The 19,057-nt window shown below is 45.1% G+C and overlaps 1 protein-coding gene across 9 annotated transcripts in view; it reads right to left on the bottom strand.

Moving 5' to 3' along the window:
* eef1db (eukaryotic translation elongation factor 1 delta b (guanine nucleotide exchange protein)) overlaps window positions 1-19,057 on the bottom strand; it is a 44,124-nt gene that overhangs the window by 5,971 nt on the left and 19,096 nt on the right. For 2 of the 9 annotated variants that reach the window (XM_078536370.1, XM_078536375.1), the window contains exons 3-7: window positions 16,863-16,934; window positions 10,421-10,447; window positions 8,212-8,290; window positions 5,889-6,001; window positions 4,529-4,717 (exon numbers count right to left, since the gene is read on the bottom strand). In XM_078536370.1, the coding sequence (XP_078392496.1) occupies window positions 4,529-4,717; window positions 5,889-6,001; window positions 8,212-8,290; window positions 10,421-10,447; window positions 16,863-16,934 (480 nt within the window). Of the gene's footprint in view, window positions 1-4,528; window positions 4,718-5,888; window positions 6,002-8,211; window positions 8,291-10,420; window positions 10,448-11,013; window positions 11,089-16,862; window positions 16,935-19,057 lie in introns of all 9 variants that reach the window. The other 7 variants (XM_078536358.1, XM_078536379.1, XM_078536388.1 and 4 more) reach the window with 5 other exon arrangements.

The raw sequence follows: 19,057 nt of genomic DNA, 5'->3' as shown, positions 1-19,057 counted from the left end.
AGTGGCAATTTGTGTGGAGCCGGAAGACGTAGGTAGGGTTCTAAATGAATACTTTGTGTCGGTGTTCACAAGTGAGAGGGACGACATGGGTATGGAAATCAGGCAGAAGGACTGTGATATAATTAAAGAAATTAGCATAGAAAGGGAGGAGGTTCTAAGTGGTCTGAGAGGCTTAAAAGTAGATAAATCTCCAGGCCCGGATGAAATGTATCCCAGGCTGTTGAGTGAGGCAAGGGAGGAGATAGCAGGGGCACTGGCAATAATTTTCAATACCTCTCCGGCCACAGGAGAGGTGCCAGAGGACTGGAGGACAGCCAATGTGGTGCTGTTATTCAAGAAGGGAAGAAGGGATAAACCAGGGAACTACAAGCCAGTTGGTCTAAACTCAGTGGTAGGGAAACTATTGGAAGCAATTCTGAGGGACAGAATTAATCTACACTTGGAGAGGCAGGGATTAATCAAGGACAGTCAGCATGGTTTTGTTAAGGAGAGGTCATGTCTGACCAATTTTATTGAATTTTTCGAAGAGGTGACCAAGTGTGTAGATGAGGGCAATGCATTTGATGTGGTCTGCTTGGACTTCAGCAAGGCTTTTGATAAGATCCCGCATGGGAGACTGATAAGGAAGGCAAGAGCCCATAGGATCCACAGCAATTTGGCAAATTGGATCCAGAATTGGCTGAGTGGCAGGAAGCAGAGGGTGATGGTTGAGGGGTGTTTTTGTGACTGGATGCCTGTGTCCAGTGGGATTCCACAGGGATTGGTGTTGTTTGTGGTGTATATATAAACGATTTAGACGTGAATATAGGAGGGTTGACCAGTAAGTTCGCAGATGACATGAAAAGTGGTGGGGTGGTAAAGTGAGGAGGATAGCCTTAGATTACAGGAGGATATAGGCGGGCTGGTCAGATGGGCTGATCAGTGGCAAATGGAATTTGATCCGGATAAGTGTGAGATGATGCACTTGGGCAGGACAATCAAGGCGTGGGAATACACGATGAATGGTAGGACACTGGGAAGTACCGAGGGTTAGAGGGACCTTGGTGTGCACGTCCACCGGTCCCTTACGGTAGCGGGGCAGATAGATAACGTGGTTAAGGCGGCATATGGGATACTTGCATTTACTAGCCGAGGCATAGAATATAAGAGCAGGGAGGTTATGCTGGAACTGTATAAAATGCTGGTGAGGCCACAGCTAGAGTATTGCGTGCAGTTCTGAAATCCGCATTATAGGAAGGATGTGATTGTACTAGAGAGAGAGCAGAGGAGATTTTGCAGGATGTTTACAGAATCAGAATCTCACAGTGCAGAAGAAGCCCATCGAGTCTGCACCGACACGTGAAAAATACCTGACCTACTGACCTAATCCCATTTACCAGCACTTGGCCCACAGACTTGAATGTTATGACATGCCAAGTGCTCATCCAGGTATTTCTTAAAAGATGTGAGGCAACCCGCCTCCACCACCCTCCCAGGCAGTGCATTCCAGACCGTCACCACCCTCTGGGTAAAAAAGTTGTTCCTCACATCCCCCCTAAACCTCCTGCCCCTCACCTTGAATTTATGTTCCCTTGTGACTGACCCTTCAACTAAGGGGAACAGCTGCTCCCTATCCACCCTGTCCATGCCCCTCATAATCTTGTACACCTCGATCAGGTCGCCCCTCAGTCTTCTCTGCTCCAACGAAAACAACCCAAGTCAATCCAACCTCTCTTCTTAACTTAAATGTTTCATCCCAGGCAACATCCTGGTGAATCTCCTCTGCACCCCCTCCAGTGCAATCACATCCTTCCTATAATGTGACGACCAGAATTGCACACAGTACTCCAGCTGTGGCGTCACCAAGGTTCTATACAACTCCCAACATGACCTCCCTACTTTTGTAATCTATGCCTCGGTTGATAAAGGCAAGTTTCCCACATGCCTTTTTCACCACCCCACTAACATGCCCCTCCGCCTTCAGAGATCTATGGACACACGTGCCAAGGTCCCTTTGTTCCTCAGAACTTCCTAGTGTCATGCCGTTCATTGAATACTTCCTTGTCAAATTACTCCTTTCAAAGTGTATCGCCTCACACTTTTCAGGGTTAAATTCCATCTGCCACTTATCTGCCCATTTGACCATTCCGTCTATATCTTCCTGTAGCCCAAGACACTCAACCTCACTGTAACCATCTAGCCAATCTTTGTGTCATCCGCAAACCTACTAATCCTACCTCCCACATTGTTATCTATGTCGTTTATATAAATTGACAAATAATAGGGGACCCAGCACTAGGTACCCTGTGGTACGCCACTGGACACTGGCTTCCAGTCACTAAAGCATCCTTCTGTCATCACCCTCTGTCTCCTACAACTAAGCCAATTTTGAATCCGCCTTATCAAATTACCCTGTATCCCATGTGCATTTGCCTTCTTTATAAGTCTCCCATGTGGGACCTTGTCAAAGGCTTTGCTGAAATCCATATAAACTACATCAACTGCACTACCCTCATCTACACACCTGGTCACCTCCTCAAAAAATTCACTCAAATTTGTTAGGCTGGGCTGCAGAGTTTTAGTTATGAGGCGAGATTGGATAGACTGGGGTTATTTTCTCTGTAGCAGGGAACATTGAGGGGGTACATGATTGAGGTGTATAAAATTATGAGGAGCAAAGATAGGGTAGATAGGAAGGAACTTTTCCCCTTGGAGGATGGATCAATAACCAGGGGGCATAGATTTAAGGGGCAGGAGGTTTAGAGGGGATGTGAGGAAGAATTTTTTCACCCAGAGGGTGGTGGAAATCTGGAACTCACTGCCTGAAAGGGTGGCAGAGGCAGGAAACCTCATAACATTTAGAAAGTATTTGGATGTGCACTTGCGATGCCATGGCAAACAAGGCTATGGGCCTAGTGCTGGAAGATGGGATTAGAATAGTTAGGTACTCGTTTGACCAGCGCAGACTCGATGGGCCGAGGGCCTTTTTCTGTGCTGTAGACTTCTATGACTGAACAAAGTGTGGATTATAAGAGCAGAAGATGCTGGAGACACTCAGCAGGACAGGCAGCACTTGAGGAGAGAAATGTTTCAGGGTGACTTTAACTATTTCCAGTCCTTATGAAAAGTCATCATTGACCCGAAATATTAACTCTGTTTCTCTCTAGACGCGCTACCTGACCTGCTAAGTTTTTCCAGCATTGTGTGTTTTTTCAGGTTTCCAGTATCCGCAGCGTTTTGCTTTCATGGTGTGTATTTGCAGGTGTCTAGCATTATACAGATTTTAGAACAAACCTCAAGAAAAAAAGAAGAATCAGTGAACCGAATTTCCCGCTACCCAGTTCACTAAGCCATCAAATGCCCCCCCGCAAGCCCCGAGACCTGGGTGTCCTTGTACACCAGTCACTGAAGGTAAGCATGCAGATGCAGCAGGCGGTAAAGAAGGCAAATGGTATGTTGGCCTTCATAGCCAGAGGATTGGAGTACAGGAGCGGGGATGTCTTGCAATTGTACAGGGCCTTGGTGAGACCGCACCTGGAATATTGTGTGCAGTTTTGGTCTCCTTATCTGAGGAAGGATGTACTTGCTATAGAGGGAGTGCAGCAAAGGTTTACCAGACTGATTCCTGGGATGGCGGGACTGACATACGAGAAGAGATTGAGTCGATTAGGATTATATTCGCTGGAGTTCAGAAGAATGAGGGGGCATTTCATAGAAACCTATAAAATTCTAACAGGACTAGACAGGGTAGATGCAGGAAGGATGTTCCCGATGGTGGGGGAGTCCAGAACCAGGGGCCACAGTCTGAGGATATGGGGTTGATCATTTAGGACTGAGATGAGGAGAAATTTCTTCACCCAGAGAGTGGTGAGCCTGTGGAATTCGTTACCACAGAAAGTAGATGAGACCAAAACATTGTATGTTTTCAAGAAGGAGTTAGATATAGCTCTTGGGGCGAAAGGGATCAAAGGGTATGGGGAGAAAGCGGGAGCAGGCTATTGATCTGGATGATCAACCATGATCATAATGAATGGCGGAGCAGGCTCGAAGGGCCGAATGGCCTACTCCTGCTCCTAGTTTCTATGAATCGCTGTCCAGTGAACAATCGCCCTTCGTGGCAGTGAACCCTCTAGAAAAGATCAGGCTCTGCTGTGATGGCACTCAATGGTTCAACAACCCCATCAAGACACATCATCTAGACAGACCTCATGAGCCAGGCATGAGATACAGCGCGATGGATATGGGGGAGAGGGAGAGAGGGAAGGAGGGGGGGGAGAGGGAGAGGGAGAGAGGGTCCCTTGTGTCTGTGGAGCAGAATTTGGCAGGGTTAGGGTGGGGGAATGTACCATAGGTGAGGGGAAAGGAATGCACGGGGGTGGGGGCTGTGGGAGGGGACGGAGGAAGGAATGTAGCATAGGCGTGTAATGGATCATGAATGGAGGGGGTGGGGGGAGGCTGGAGAGAGATGGGAGGAATGTACCATGGATGTGGAATTACTGTGGCGGGGGTGGAAGGGGGCTGGTGTTTTAGTGAAAGGAGGATAGCTTACCGGTTTCACGTCCAGAAGGATAGAGGACTTGGCGATAAGGGTAGGTTTCTTGGATTTCTTCTCTGCATATTGACGTAATCGTTCCTCACGAACCCTCTCCTTCTCTGCACTCTCTTCCTCATCACTGCTTCCAAAAAGATCAATGTCATCGTCATCCTCCTCCTCTGCCTCAGGCTGCTTCGTGTTGGGCTTTACATAAAAGGAAGAGCAATATGTTTACAGGATAAAATCACTGGAGACCAGGACAGTGTGAAATAAAACCACCGCCACACGCCTTTCAAAATTCATATAAGCCCAGTACAGTGGCAACCCAGGGCCTTTGAAGCGCGCGAGCGAGGACAGGGGGGCAGTGGATGAGTGTTGGGAGTGGGAAAGAGAGAGAGAGAGAGAGAGAGGGCATGAGAGAGCTACAATGCCTGATAAACATTCGCCCTTCTATTAACCTGAGCAGGACACATTCATCGATTTGCAGAAATCGGTGACCACATTTGGCCTACGAAAAAATAAAGAATTTACATTTATATAGCACCTTTCATAACCTCAGCATATCCCCAAGTGTTTCACAGTCAGTTTATTTCCCCTGAAGCATAGTCGCCATTTTACTGTTGGAAACGCAGCAGCAGATTTGTGCATAGCAAGCTCCCCACAAACAGCCATATGATAATGACCAGCTAAGCTGTTTCAGTGGTGTTGATTGAGGGCCCTGGTGAGGACTCTCCCCTGTTCTTCTTCGAATAGTGTCACAGGATCACTGAACCTTTACTATCCATTCGAGGAGGCAGCTAGGGCCTAGGTTTAATGTTTCACCTGAAAAACAGCGATTCTGACAGTGCAGCGCTCCCTCAGCACTGGTGTCAGCTTAGATGAGGGGGCCAGCCTATAGCTATAGAGCCGCAGGGGGCTTTTTAGGTTGCTGTAAGAGCTCCTCAACCCCCATTTCTTGCTGAAGCCCTCCACTCTCCCATTTACGCACCCCCCCCCCACCATTCACCAGTCCCCCTTCTCTATTCCCCAATTACCAGTGCCCCGCTAATTCCCCCCCATTTAATGAAACACGTCCCTAATTCAAACATAAACCTTGTAGAATTACAGAATCTGGGGCAAAAGTGATCCTGGGGCAATGAGGCAGAATTTGTCCCAATTCTCCCAATAGCTCTGCTTGCAAGATCACCACGTGAACCTTTATCCAACGACATGCACTTTGGGCAGGGGCAGGGTCAGCCTCATTTGTTGCCCTATCAGGGTGAAATAGCGCACGCGCTGTCGAACTGAGGTATTGGAGGGTGTCTATCAATCCATTCTCCAACACGGGGCCAAACTTACAAGGGGGCAGTACGGGATGATGATAACGGCATCTTACCTTGTTGTGCGGGGCTGGTGGGCAGACTGCAGGCTTGATGCTGGTCGAGGGTTTCTCCAATGTTGACAGGCGAGCCTCTAGCTTTGACAGTGCCAACCGCAGGTCTTCCACCTCTAACAAGGAGTGAACAAGGAGCAGCGTCAAAGTACAATACACACAGGCTGCGCAGAAATCAAAACCACTTCCAGCGGATCTTCTACCATTCAGAGCAGGCCCCTTCTCCCCCGCCTCCAGTGAGTTATGGAGATTGGCAGGTTATGGAAAATATGTTTGGCTTGGTCTCATATGAAGGGCAGGTTGTATTATGGACACGGCAGGGGAGACCACGTGCAGAACAAACATAATTCAATCTTTCATGGCTGCCCGTCAGGAGGGTGGCTGCAGTTGGCAGACAGGAACTTGTGTAAAGGGTTTGGTCCAGTGAGGATTCAGGCAGATGATGGAAGCAGTAATAATGGAAGTACAGTGACAGCCTGCTTGAATTTCAATTATACTGAAGAACAAATGAAGGAAGTGGGACCAACGTTGAAGGAGAAATTGCCATTGGATTTCTGAGCTTTCCACATTCAGTTCTCTAGCTCCCCCTGCAGACAAACCAGCACATTGAGCCGAGCTAAAACCCACTGAGTGTTTCAATAAAAGACTACTGCTATAAGACCAAAGAGGTGTTAATTATCATGCAGAGAATGGAAAGGGGAGGCAAGGAGCAACTTTTCTCTCTAGTCTCCGTATAATGAAGAAGTGGAAAGGCATTGGACAAGCTGCAAAAAAGATTTACAGAGACAATACCACAGCTGTGAGGTAATACCCACCAGAAAGGCCTAAACAAGCAGGGGCTCTTTTCTCTAGATAAGACAAGGCTGAGGGTGACCTTATAGATGATGAAAGGTTTTGATGGGGTAGCCAGAGAAACTGTTCTACGGCCTCTAGCCAGAACTAGGGGCTGTAAATATAAGATAGTCACTGTTAAATCCAATAGGGAAATTGAGGAGAAACTTATTCACCCAGAGAGTGGTGAGAATGTGGAACTTGATAGTTGAGGTGAATAGTGTAGATGCATTTATGGGAAAACTAAACAAGTATATGAGAGAAAGGAATAGGAGAATATATTGATGGAATTAGATGAAGAGGAGTGAGAGGAAGTTTATGTGGAGGAGAAACACAGGATTGGACAAGTTTGGCCGAATGGTCTGTTTCTGTGCTGTAAATATTATGTAAAATGTGATCTGTGAAGATTGGCTAAGAACAGAATAGGGCTTGGCTGTGATGCTTCCCTGCTGACGCTAACGGTATAAACTCAGGTGAGAAATGAAGATCTAGGTGAATGAGTTGACTGTGGCCAGTCCTCCTGGACTGAAACAAGGGGAGAAAGAAGGGGAGAAAATTAATAAAAACAAAAATAAGCTATGTGGAGACATACTTTTTTATATTCATTTATGGAAAGTGACGGTCACTGGCAAGGCCAGCATTTATTGCCCATCCCTAACTGCCCTTGAGAAGGTGGTGGTGAGCTGCCTTCTTGAACTGTTGCAGTCCATGTGGTGTAGGTACACCCACAGTGCTGTTAGGGAGGGAGTTCCAGGGTTTTAACCAAGTGAGAGTGAAGGATTGGCGATATATTTTCAAGTCAGGGTGATGTGTGGTTTGGAGGTTATATTTTACCCAGCCCCAGGAATTACAAGTCTTAGCACCATTATTTTGCCCAACACACATAAACGCTCATGTTCGTGTTGTTTATTTCACAAACTGATTCCACGGCACTGCTCAAAGAGGAGCAAGGGAGTTCTGCCCAGTGTCCTGGTCAGTATGAGGACATGTGGCTGAATCACAAAAGCAATGCATCAGACTTCTCAAGCCTCAGATAGGAATCACAGCCCTCCACATCACCCCATTCCCTTTTATCACAGCCCTCCACATCAACCCGTTCCCTTTTAGCACAGCCCTCCAAATCACCCCGTTCCCCTTTATCACAGCCCTTCACATCGCCCCATTCCCCTTTATCACAGCCCTCCACATCACCCCGTTCCCCTTTATCACAGCCCTCCACATCGCCCCATTCCCCTTTATCACAGCCCTCCACATCACCCCGTTCCCCTTTATCACAGCCCTCCACATCGCCCCATTCCCCTTTATCACAGCCCTCCACATCAACCCGTTCCCCTTTATCACAGCCCTCCACATCACCCCGTTCCCCTTTGCACAGCCCTCCACATCACCCCGTCCCCCCCCCCTTTCCACAGTCCTGCACATCATCCTATCCTCCCTTTATCACAGTCACGACACATTGACCAAAGTGATAATGGTGAAAAAATCTCCCACTTACCCTGGTGTAAATTCTGATTCTCCTTCTCTAGGCTGGTGACCCGGGCACACAGCTCGATATCTGAACCTTGCACAGCGCTCTGAAAATAGAACAAGTGGGAATTAGCCTTACTCAAAAGGAGAGAGAGAGAGAGAGAGAGCCCCCAGGCAGCAGAGAGTTAGCCCTTCCTTCCCCCATCCCCCTCTTTCCCCATTGGTAAGAGTTCAAGGGGCAGTTGGTGTGCACTGTCACGTTTGTTCCTCTCTGGATAATGAGGACGATTAAACTGCAACAGCAAACTCTTACCAATGGTGTGTAACAGTTAAAGTAAGAGGCCAGAACTCCCCTGGAAGCAAGCAGGAAGCGCTCACACACACTTACACATACACACACACACAGGGCAGGCAAAGAAAGGAAACCCAGCAATGTCCGCACATTTGTTGATTTTGGTATCTGATGATTACATTTCTTTCAGAGATAGCTGATATAGGCAACATTTTTCAACACATCAGAAAGCCAGCAGGATGTTCTGTACGTGCATGATCCCTCACTTTTCAGAAAGAGCCCTGAAGCTCCTCTTAACACCATTCTGTCGCTACAGGTCTACGAGGCTCCTTGAGGTCACAATTTGATAATGAACTAAGCAGGCTAAGTGGCTTTTGCACCAATGCTTGGGTCAGTGCAGATTGTTTTCTCCATTAGCATGACTGAACATTGGACACCGTGTGTATCCGCAATCCCGCTGCTGGGAGTAGGGAGCCCGCTTAGTGGTTGGGAAACAGACTCTGCTCCACAGTCTAAACTCGATAATCACTGGTGAGAAAATGCTGCCAATTCCTGGGGCTGTAGTTATACTGAACCTCAGTGCAGAGATCCATGCTGCTGGCAACACCTACAACCCAGCTGCTTCTGTGATGATCAAATTACCCCATGCTGTGGTGGGGGTGGGGGGTGGGTGGGGAGACAGTGTCCAGTTTACGCTCTGCTACATTAAAAAAGCCTGAAGGTAAGGAATTAAAGGAAGAAATGTTAGCTTTAAAAATGATCGCCAAAGACGATCTTGGCCAGTGCACTACATGACAGAGTTGCAGGACAGCGATTCCCCCATGTAAAAGTTCCCTATCTAAGGCAGGCTGTAATATAAAGAGCAGGAATTCTACAGAGCCTTATACAGACTCCATCTGGGGCACTGCATTCAGTTCTGGGCACCGCACCTTATGAAGGGTACACTGGCCTTTGAGTGGGTACAGTGCAGATTCACCAGAATGCTCTGGGGCTAAGAAGGTTAAATTACAAAGGAAGGTTACGTAGGGTAGGCTTGTATTCCCTTGAATATAGAAGATCCAGGGTGATTGCTTTGGTATGCCCTTACAATTTAACCCTGCAGAGCAGCTCCTTTCTTTCAGAACATCTCTTTCCAGCAGAAAGGTTCAGGAATTTTCTCCCTTCCCTCACTGGCCCCGAGAGCATCGTACTCTCAGCCATAATGGTTTAGGAGCAAATTGGGCTGTTCCTGGCTGGTATGACTCAGTGGTCACAGCTGTCATAGGGCATAAGAGTTTTGTATGAAGAGCCCCTGGGAAACTCAATGGCAACAAGAAGTTTTAACTAAAAGTTGAACACAAGAGCTGAGAGTGGTGAAACTATAAAATAAAAATAGAAAATGCTGCAACAAAGCAGGGCCAAGCAGCACCTGAACTGAGGGACACGCTATCATGTTGGCTGTCCACCCCGTGCCCTGAAGAGTCTCTTTTTCTCATTGCTCTCTTCAGAGGGCAATGGATCAGCTGCTTCCCCCCACCCCCCACCCTCCCTCTGTGGAATACACAGTCTCGGAGGAAGCCCGCTGGGACTTTGCCCAAGTGCCACTCTGGACATTTGGCTGTCTGCTCTCCAGCCAGAAGCTGGTGGACAACGATCGCCAAGCTGCCTCAGATCAGAATGCGGACTCGCTACCACGGCTATTGGGCCGCATCTTTACTCGTGAGCTTAGTGGGAGCAGGGGAATAGCAGACAGAAAGAATGGGGTCTGGCCACAGTGGGCATTTAAACGCTTCCTGTAGCGGGACATGCATCTGACATGAGGAGTGAATGGCTCAGCTCTGCATGCAGCCAGTGTGAGGAAGCCACATTTTATATTAAAGAAGAAAAGGCACAATGTGAAGATGGGAGGCAAGGGAATCTCGCAACCAACCCCCAAAGCGGACAAAAGCTGCAGCAATGTACTTACTTTCTGATGATTTACAAGCAAGACATTCTTTTCAGGAAATAAAAACAAACAACAAAGCTTTAGTACCTTGTGAGCAGACATTATTAAAAAACCCTTTGTTTCAATTCTCATGAGGCCACAACAAACTAGAAGCACAACCCAGGAACAATCACACTTTCACATCCCTTTCTCCCAAGTCACAAAGTGAGTGCCAATGGGGTTATGGAACACAAATGTTAATGAAGATGAAAGGATGCAATAATCCAGTGCTCAAATGTTAACCATGAGTCAAATGTAAAAGAGGTCAACACCATAAAGCACGCACACACACACACAGAAGAGGATGGATGCTGACAATACTGGGAGAGCAGACATAGATTCTTGTCCTTGCAGCAGGACCAAAGAGCCATGGTATGTATAAATGAAAAAGAAAAACACAATGCACAGGTCAACACAATTCACTTCAAAATGCAATACTGTGTATTTTTTTTTTTACAGTTTACAATGGCAGTACAGGTGGGAGGTATTAATGATGAGGTTAGTGATGTGCTGGGTGACAGGGAGAACTCAGCGTGCCACCTAAAATCTAGACTTGCATTGCCATGGAATCTCACGTGGCACGAGATGGGGTCGACGTTATCCAAGACAGTTTCTTTGGGATTATGGTTGGCCTCCCAAACGGATTGGATCTGATCATGGAAATACATTCACATACTGTACTGTGATAGTCTCACAACGCTTCCACAAGCACCAACTTTCTCCTGAGCAGACTGAAAGGTACCGATTCATCCAACACCAAGGCAGCACATTACCACAGAGGCCAGGAACCCGAGTCAGCTTTATTGTTTATCTTCTGCTACTATAATCTGTCTTCACAGATTTGCTCGAAAAATGCAGTCCATTTTAAGAGTGATGCCCAGTTAATTGTGACACAAACCTTGGTGTCAATTCAGTGACTTTTTAAAACTCTGATCTGGGGGGTTCATTTACTCCTTTTAGTGATCCCCTGTTTGTTTAAAAAAAGATTGACAACATTTTAAATTTAAAAAGAGCCCCCTTCTTAAACAGGTGCCAAAGTTTATACTGGATCTGAATGGGGCAACTCTGTTCCCACCGCTTTAGGATGTTTTAAAATGCTACGTAAAGTTGAAACAATTATTTTCACATGATTTTATCGACAAAATACATTTTCTGATTAACTAGCAGGCCTTTCAAAATGATCACCTTCACGTTATAGATTATCTTCTTTCTCAAAAGGACGGTAAGGGCCCTTCATGTTGTCTTAATTGATAATGAAAGGGCTGATAAAGGATGGGGTTTTGGGGGGGGAGGGGGGGGGCTTCTTGGCAGCTGCTTAGACATTTCTACAATCAGAGTGTCAAGGGTTTCATGTGTGTGTTTGTAATTAATATTAAAATACAGCACAGTAACAAGCCATTTGACCCAAATGCTCTGTGACAGTATTTATCCTCCACTTGGGCCTCTCACGACCCAGTCAGCATAAACCTTTCTCACGTACTTATCTAACTTCCCCTAAATGCATTAATGCTATTCATTTCAACTTAGTCCAAGTGATAGTGAGGTCCACATTCTAACCACTCTCTAGCTAAAGAAGTTTTTCCCAAATTCCCTATTGGATTTATTCGTGATTATCTTATATTTATCACCCTTAGTTTTAGAACCATAAAAAAGTTACAGTGCAGAAAGAGGCCATTCAGCCTATCGTGTCTGCACCGAGCTTTGGACTCCAAGTGGCATCATCTTCCCCATGACTACCCACTTCATAGGAATCCCCCCCCTACCTTCTAATTTTAAAGGCCTCTAATAGGTCACTCTTGCTATCATTTTGACCAACTCAACGTGATGTCCGTATTGAATGGCTGATTAATAAATTGAAGTCAGGTCACGGGGCAGCAGAAGGGGACAAAGGATAACTACTCCATGTATATTAATGCTTTCCAGTCACTAACTCCTGGGATTCTGATGAAGAACATCAGGTTTGTTCACACCCAAAGTCTTTACTCAGTCTCATGGACATGACTGGTTAGGGCATCTCTCAGACCTCAACACAAAGCCAGGGCAAAACAATTGTCACTCAGTAAATCTATTTCTTATTAATTCTCCCTCCTGGAACCCTCTGAAGGCAGTGGCTCTTGCTGGGCTTACAGTCCTATGTCTTTAAGGTGCTCTCCTGTAGTATTCTTTACACGGTCACCCCACACGCTCACATGCACACACCCTCCAACAGGGTTCACATGGGAATATTGGACAATTTCCCTCTCTCTGACCCAAGGCTGTGGAGGTCACCTATAGCAAAGAGACATCTGACCCAGCGAACATCAGCAAATTTATCTGGAGAGGGTAGGGATGTGCTCAAACCAAGTATGCATAATTCCTCAGACATGCATGAACTCACTGGGATGTCAGGTGAGTGAAATCCCCCTCCCCAAAAAAATTCCAATAGAAAAATCTCAATTGGCAGCCATCTTTCAGAGATTCCCAAGGAAATGACAGGGGTGGGAGATAAAACTTTTTATTTTAAAAAAATTTTTAATGCCATCTTTCAAAAGCATAACAAAAGAGAGAGTATCTGAGGCGGAAGTTATTAAGATGCTAATGATCAAGTATTCACATTGTTTCCTCACTAACTAAATATTAAGCCATCCAGTGGGTTGTGTCTATCATTAATAAATTCTGCATAACCATTGTGCTGACAAGTTTTGGATCCTTTTCTGACAGAAGGGTCAGGAATAAAGCAGAACGATCAACATTTTTCCCTTCTCATCCAACTGTATACCAGATGAAAAGGTAGAATGTAGAGGGGTTAATCTCTTTACTCGGGATATACAATAAAGAAAAAGACCTTTCGACCCAGTTCATGCCAGCATTTATGCTCCACCTGAACCTCTGCCTGCCTTGCCTCATCTAACTATCAGCTTAACCCTCTATTCCCTGCTCCCTCATTAGTTTGTCTAGCTTTCCCTTAAATGTATCTATACTATTCACCGCAATCACCCGCTGTGGTAGCAAGTTCCACATTCTCACCCTATTGGATTTCTATTATATTGAAGGCCTCTAGTTATGCTCTTCCCCAGAAGAGGAAACATTCTCTCTGAACCCACTCTTATCAAAATCTTTCAGAATTTAAAAAGATCTCTTTAGGTCACCCCTCAGTCTTCTCTTTTCAAGAGAAGAGACCCAAGTGTTCATCCCTCTCCTGACAGACATAACCTCACATTCCTATCATTTCTGTAAATTTTTTTTTATACCTTTCCAGTGCCCTTTTTTTAATATAATACGGCAACTAGAATTGTACGCAGCACTCCAGGTGTGGTCTTGCCAAGGATCAATCAATTCTATCCTCTTCATTTAAGTGGCTTCACATATCATGCACTTTTTCACAAAATTAGATGGCACTGATTTAACTGAGTGGATCTGACAATGTTGTACTGTATGTTCACTGTACTGTGAACCAAATCAGCTTAATGAATCAAACAGAGCCTCATCTAGTGCTAACTTGGCTGCATTTAGAGGGGCTAACATATATGTGTAACAGACATGAGTATCCAATTAAGATCACAAGGGGATTCTGTCAAAGTCCAAGGTTCACTACAGTCCAGGTAGATGTAGAGAAGTGCAAGTTAGTTCCCTTAAGTAGGTCACTTACAGAACTAATTGATACACTGAGAAAGTGAGTGTACTGTAGGCTCCAATTCCTAACATTAACTAGATCTGAATTTCCCTTCTGTAACTTGGAGTTAATTACTATCCAAATAGACATTGATACAAGATCTAGAACAAAGAAGATTTCTCTATCCCCCATCCGTGCCAAGGGGCTGCAAGATCCCGTCCCATGCCTAATACTGAAATGAACCCCACCCCCAACCTTGAATGGAACAAGCTGGGAGGCAATGAGTTCAATGGCCATACCATGAGTATACCCTACTCCGGCAGACCCAGGCACAAGTTTCTCAAAATCTATTTAAACCCATTTAAAAGGAAGGAGGCAGGTGAAATCCAGGGAATGATAGACCAGTTACCCAAAAACAGGTTGTCAGGGAATACTTGAGTTTATAATTAAGGCTAGGGTGACTAACATCTCTAAAATTATTTAGTTGATCAGAGTGCTAGGATTTGTAACAGGTAAGTTATCATGCCTGACAAACCTGATTAGATTTTATTTTGGAGAGGTGACTGAAGCAGTGGACAGGGGAATGTCTATGGGTGTTACTTATATGGACTTCCAGGATGCATTTGATAAAGTCCCTCATAAGAGACTGTTAGTTCAAGTTGAAGCCATGGAATTGAAGGAAAGTTACTAACCTGGTTAGGAAACTGGCTGAGCGGCAAGAGACAGAGCGTAATTGCAGGGATCTGTGGTATAACCTCAACTATTCAATGTATTCAATGACAGGCAGTGTTGTAAGTTGGGTCAATAGAGGCAAAAAATTACAAACAGATATTGTGGCAAATGGATTTCAATGTAGGTGAATGTGAGGTCATCCATTTTGGACCTAAAAAGGATAAAACAGGATACTTTCTAAATGGTGAAGAGCTAGAAACAGTGGAAGTCCAAATAAGGGGTCTCCCATTTAAGACTGTGATGAGGAAAAATTTCTTCTTGGAGAGCTGTTAAATCTTTGGAATTCTTTACCCTGGATAGCTGGAGGCTGGGTCATCGAATATATTCAATTCTGAGTTAGAACAGATTTTTGATCTGCAAGGGAATCAAAGGTTATGGAGGGCAGGTAGGAAAGTGGAGTTAAGGCCCCAATCATGATCTTATTGAATGGCAGAGCAGGCTCGAGGGGGCCGGAAGGCCTACTGCCATTCCTTTCCTTACGTTCTTATGCAGCTTAGGATGTTACTTAGACCCAAGGGTTTAAATGATGAGCAGTGGTTACACAAACTTTAGTTGTAGTCTCTGGAAGTTAAGAAGGTTATGGGCAATTTAATCCAAGTTTCCAAGATACAGTAAACTTTGTGTTATCTGGTACTCAACCAAGTGGAATTCTCCAGTAACTGGAATTTTTGATGACTCGATTTAAAAAAAAAACCACTGGTCACTTTCAGTACTCAGATAATGCATTCTTCAAAATAAAAACAAATAACAACAATAGGTTGTTTTAGTAAATTTGCAGGAATTGTTCTTAGGCTTCACATTGAAATTATTAAATTATTGGGTCAGTAGTGGTAATCGAGCCTGCAAAAAGATATACCGCTCGGAGCTCAGCTTGATTTCTTCTTTTAAATGCTGGTCTGACAGTCGTGGTGTCAGCTTGGTCTCCAGTTGTAGTGGTTTTACTGTAATGTCCCTGCTGTTCTGGGGCCCTCAACTGCCCAGCTGCTTCCCCCTCTCCCCTCAAAGACAGAGCAGCACCTTGTCTTGTGTTCAGGGTAATTTAACTCCCCGTTAAACGGTGTTTTTGATTGACCAGCATCACCCATTCCCCGAGCATGTCCTATAGCAAAGATTTTACTGTATTAAGGGAATGGATAGGGAAGCTAGAGAGAAACACATTTCTGCTGATTGTTTCTTATTCCTAGACTCCCTGTAGTGTAAAAATTAGAGTCAGACCTTCCAGGAGCGAAATTAGGAAACACTTCTACACACAAAGGGTGGCAGAGGTTTGGCACTCTCTCTCTCTCTCTCTCTCACAAACAGCAATTGATGCTGGTTCAACTGTTAATTTTAAAACACAGATTGACAATATCTTAGGTTAACAAAAACTATGGGATACAGGGCAAAATTGGGTATATGGAGTTAGGTTGCATATCAGACATGAATTCCTTAAATGGCAGAACAGGCTCAAGGGCTAAATGCCCTCTCTGTTCCCATGGAACCCAGGTCTGGTACCTCCCTACAAGAATCACATCACAGAATAACATTGTGGAGAGCATCACTGATGTTGATGTTACAGAGAACAGATTCAAAAGTACAGAGCCTGTTTTATACTGCTGCCCTGTTTAGGGAGTCAGATGATAATACAGTGGCATGCATTTTAACAGTATATGAGTAGCTATATATATATATATATATACTATATAGCTATACCCAGAAAGCTTGAGGGGATGTATGGCCTAGGAAACATTTAATGGGTAGGGTTAAGTTGAATGTGGCTTTGGCTACAAATTCAAGTCTACAAAGTCTCATATTTCAATTTTATTGGGAGTTTATTGAGAGTTGATGTTGGTACTTAGCCTTTAATATAAAGGATTCTGTCTCATTGCATGTTTGAAGGAAATTTATTTCTATTAAAACACCCAATTCCATTCTCAGCCAGATGTGAAAAGCTACCAACTTGTGTAGACATTTTAAAACGAAATGCGGTGTGAACACAATTTGAATCATTGCCTAGCTTTCTAGCAGTTAAAGGGTTTAGGGTATTTTTTGGGAAAGCCTTTATGCACAACTAAGTGGGCATCTCAAGTCTGCGGCCAGCTATGAGGAGCAGGTACTCACTCCGGCCAGTGACTTCTGGATATTCTCCCTGGCTCTGGCAATGTCTCGAAGGATGTTACTCGCTCCATTCTCCTAGGTAGTGCAGAAAGAATTTGGTCAAAAGCTTGTTCTCTGGTCAAACGACAGCAGAAATAAAAAAGTCTGTGGGTTACAATCACTGGTTCAGGGGAAAATGAAATCCAGCAAAACCAGGAAACAGGTAAGCATAGTAGACCCAGTCGACCAAAAGGACGGATAGGCACAGACCCATACCCGATCCACAGGGCAGCGATTTCTCTGCCAGTGTGCCCAAACTCCAAGTAAACATGAACAACTTGTTCGCAAATCTCCTGACCCTCACAGACCTCGAGAGATAAGCTTTGGGCAAACTGAGCTGAATCTAGAAGGTGCACTTTGATCAGAGCACAGCTCCTCCCCCCACCTCCCCATCTCTCCTTAGTGTTGTAAGCAAAAAAAAAGGCCACCAGGGTTTAAAAATGATCACTACCTACACCCCTTCCAATGCCTCAGCAGGTTAAGTCAGCAGCTTCTGAAGCTTACAGTCTAAAGAGACCTGTGCTGAGTAACTGATCTGAGTTTATATAGGCGGGGAGGGGGGGGAAAAGAGAAATCAGACAAGGATCTCCCTCCCCGTCTGCTGGAGGTGAATTTGTGGATGTCAGTTGTGATAACCCCCCCCCTCCAAAGAGTTGAACATCCAGTCAGGAGAACAACACAATTGAATGGTTATATAACTGAGGAAGTAAGAACTGGTCAGTGCCGACCGAACAATGACAATGGTCAATGCATTTTGCATTTTTCAAAATAAAAACTAATAACAACAATAGATTGTTGTAGTAAATCTGCAGGAATTGTTCTTAGGCTTCACATTGAAATTATCAAATTATTGGGTCAGTAGTGGTTATTGAGCATGCAAAAAGATATACTGCTCGGGAATTAGGATGTGTTTTCTATGCATTTTGTGACAGCTGGGTTTGCAATTTGAGAACATGCACAATTCACGAACAGTGAGGAGTATAGGTTGTAGGGGAAGGACTCAGGTTCAAAGAGCAGTCAGAAACAAACTGCGATTTGTGTTCCATTTTAGTAGGCGATTCTCTTATAGCATCCAAATTCTACACAACAGCCGAGATCAAAAGAAGCTCACATCAGCATAGAGAAACACAAACATTATAGGTAACGCAGCGACAAATACGAACATTTCGGTCCTCTGCTTTTTAGGCCCTATCCCAGGTAAAATGCATATTAAATAACATTTGTAAGGATCAGGAGCGCGTTTCTGGGCATCAATGCTTTTTTGTTTTTTTTTTATACGAGTTACAATGATCTGGAATGCATTGCCTGAAAGTGTGCTTTAATGGTAACGCTCTCAAGAAAACTGGATAGATACTTGCAGAGGCAGAGCAACAGGGAACAAGCAAAGGAAGTGGGGCTAATTGGATGGTTCTTTCAAAGAGGTTGGACTTGCCAAATGGCCTCCATTCTGGGCCACGTCATTCTATATTTCTACAAGATGGTTGCAGAAACTGTTCAGCCTTCAGTAAAGACTGAAGGGGCTATTATTTCACAGCAACAAACAGACATCGGGTGATACTGTGTTCGCTGCTTCCTCTCCACTTCCATCACTTTCCTCCCATCCTGTCTTATGAAGGCATAAGCCTTGAGGCTGGGATACAGATTCACAGCCACCAGAGACTCCCCTCTACCCTGACCCACTGGCACCCCTTGCCCACTACTAATTCAGATGCAAAAGAGTTATGACGACAGTGCTTTACAGCCTGGGACCACTTCCTTCCCCCACCTCCTCTCATGGGAGTTCATGGAGCAACAAAGAGTTGAGTTCTGCTCTGAGGCCCTTGCTGCTGTGCTGGCTAACACTAGGAGAAATCAGACCCAGGAGTGTCCTGGGCTTTATGCGCAGTTACACAATTCATTAAACAATTCAGCCATCTGAGGAGCCTGAGGCAGAAACTGTCAGAGCTCAGCATCCATTCTGTGCAGGGTTTGGATGTTGGGCCAGGAGATGGGAGCTACAGGATTGCGTTAAGATTAGGTTCTCTTCCAAGAGTTTGTCTCCAATTCTGGTTTCCACCCTCCAGTGGGAATGCAGAATTTGACAGCAGAGTGCTAAGATGGGTGAAGAGCTCCCACCTGAATGATCTTCAGCAAAGAATGGCATGCCATCAGGAAACTGG

Source organism: Cetorhinus maximus, chromosome 3, assembly GCF_964194155.1.
Source record: "Cetorhinus maximus chromosome 3, sCetMax3.hap1.1, whole genome shotgun sequence".
In the NCBI taxonomy this organism is placed as follows: domain Eukaryota; kingdom Metazoa; phylum Chordata; class Chondrichthyes; order Lamniformes; family Cetorhinidae; genus Cetorhinus; species Cetorhinus maximus.
Note: the sequence above shows the minus strand (reverse complement) of the source record. Positions and strands in the feature narration are given on the sequence as shown.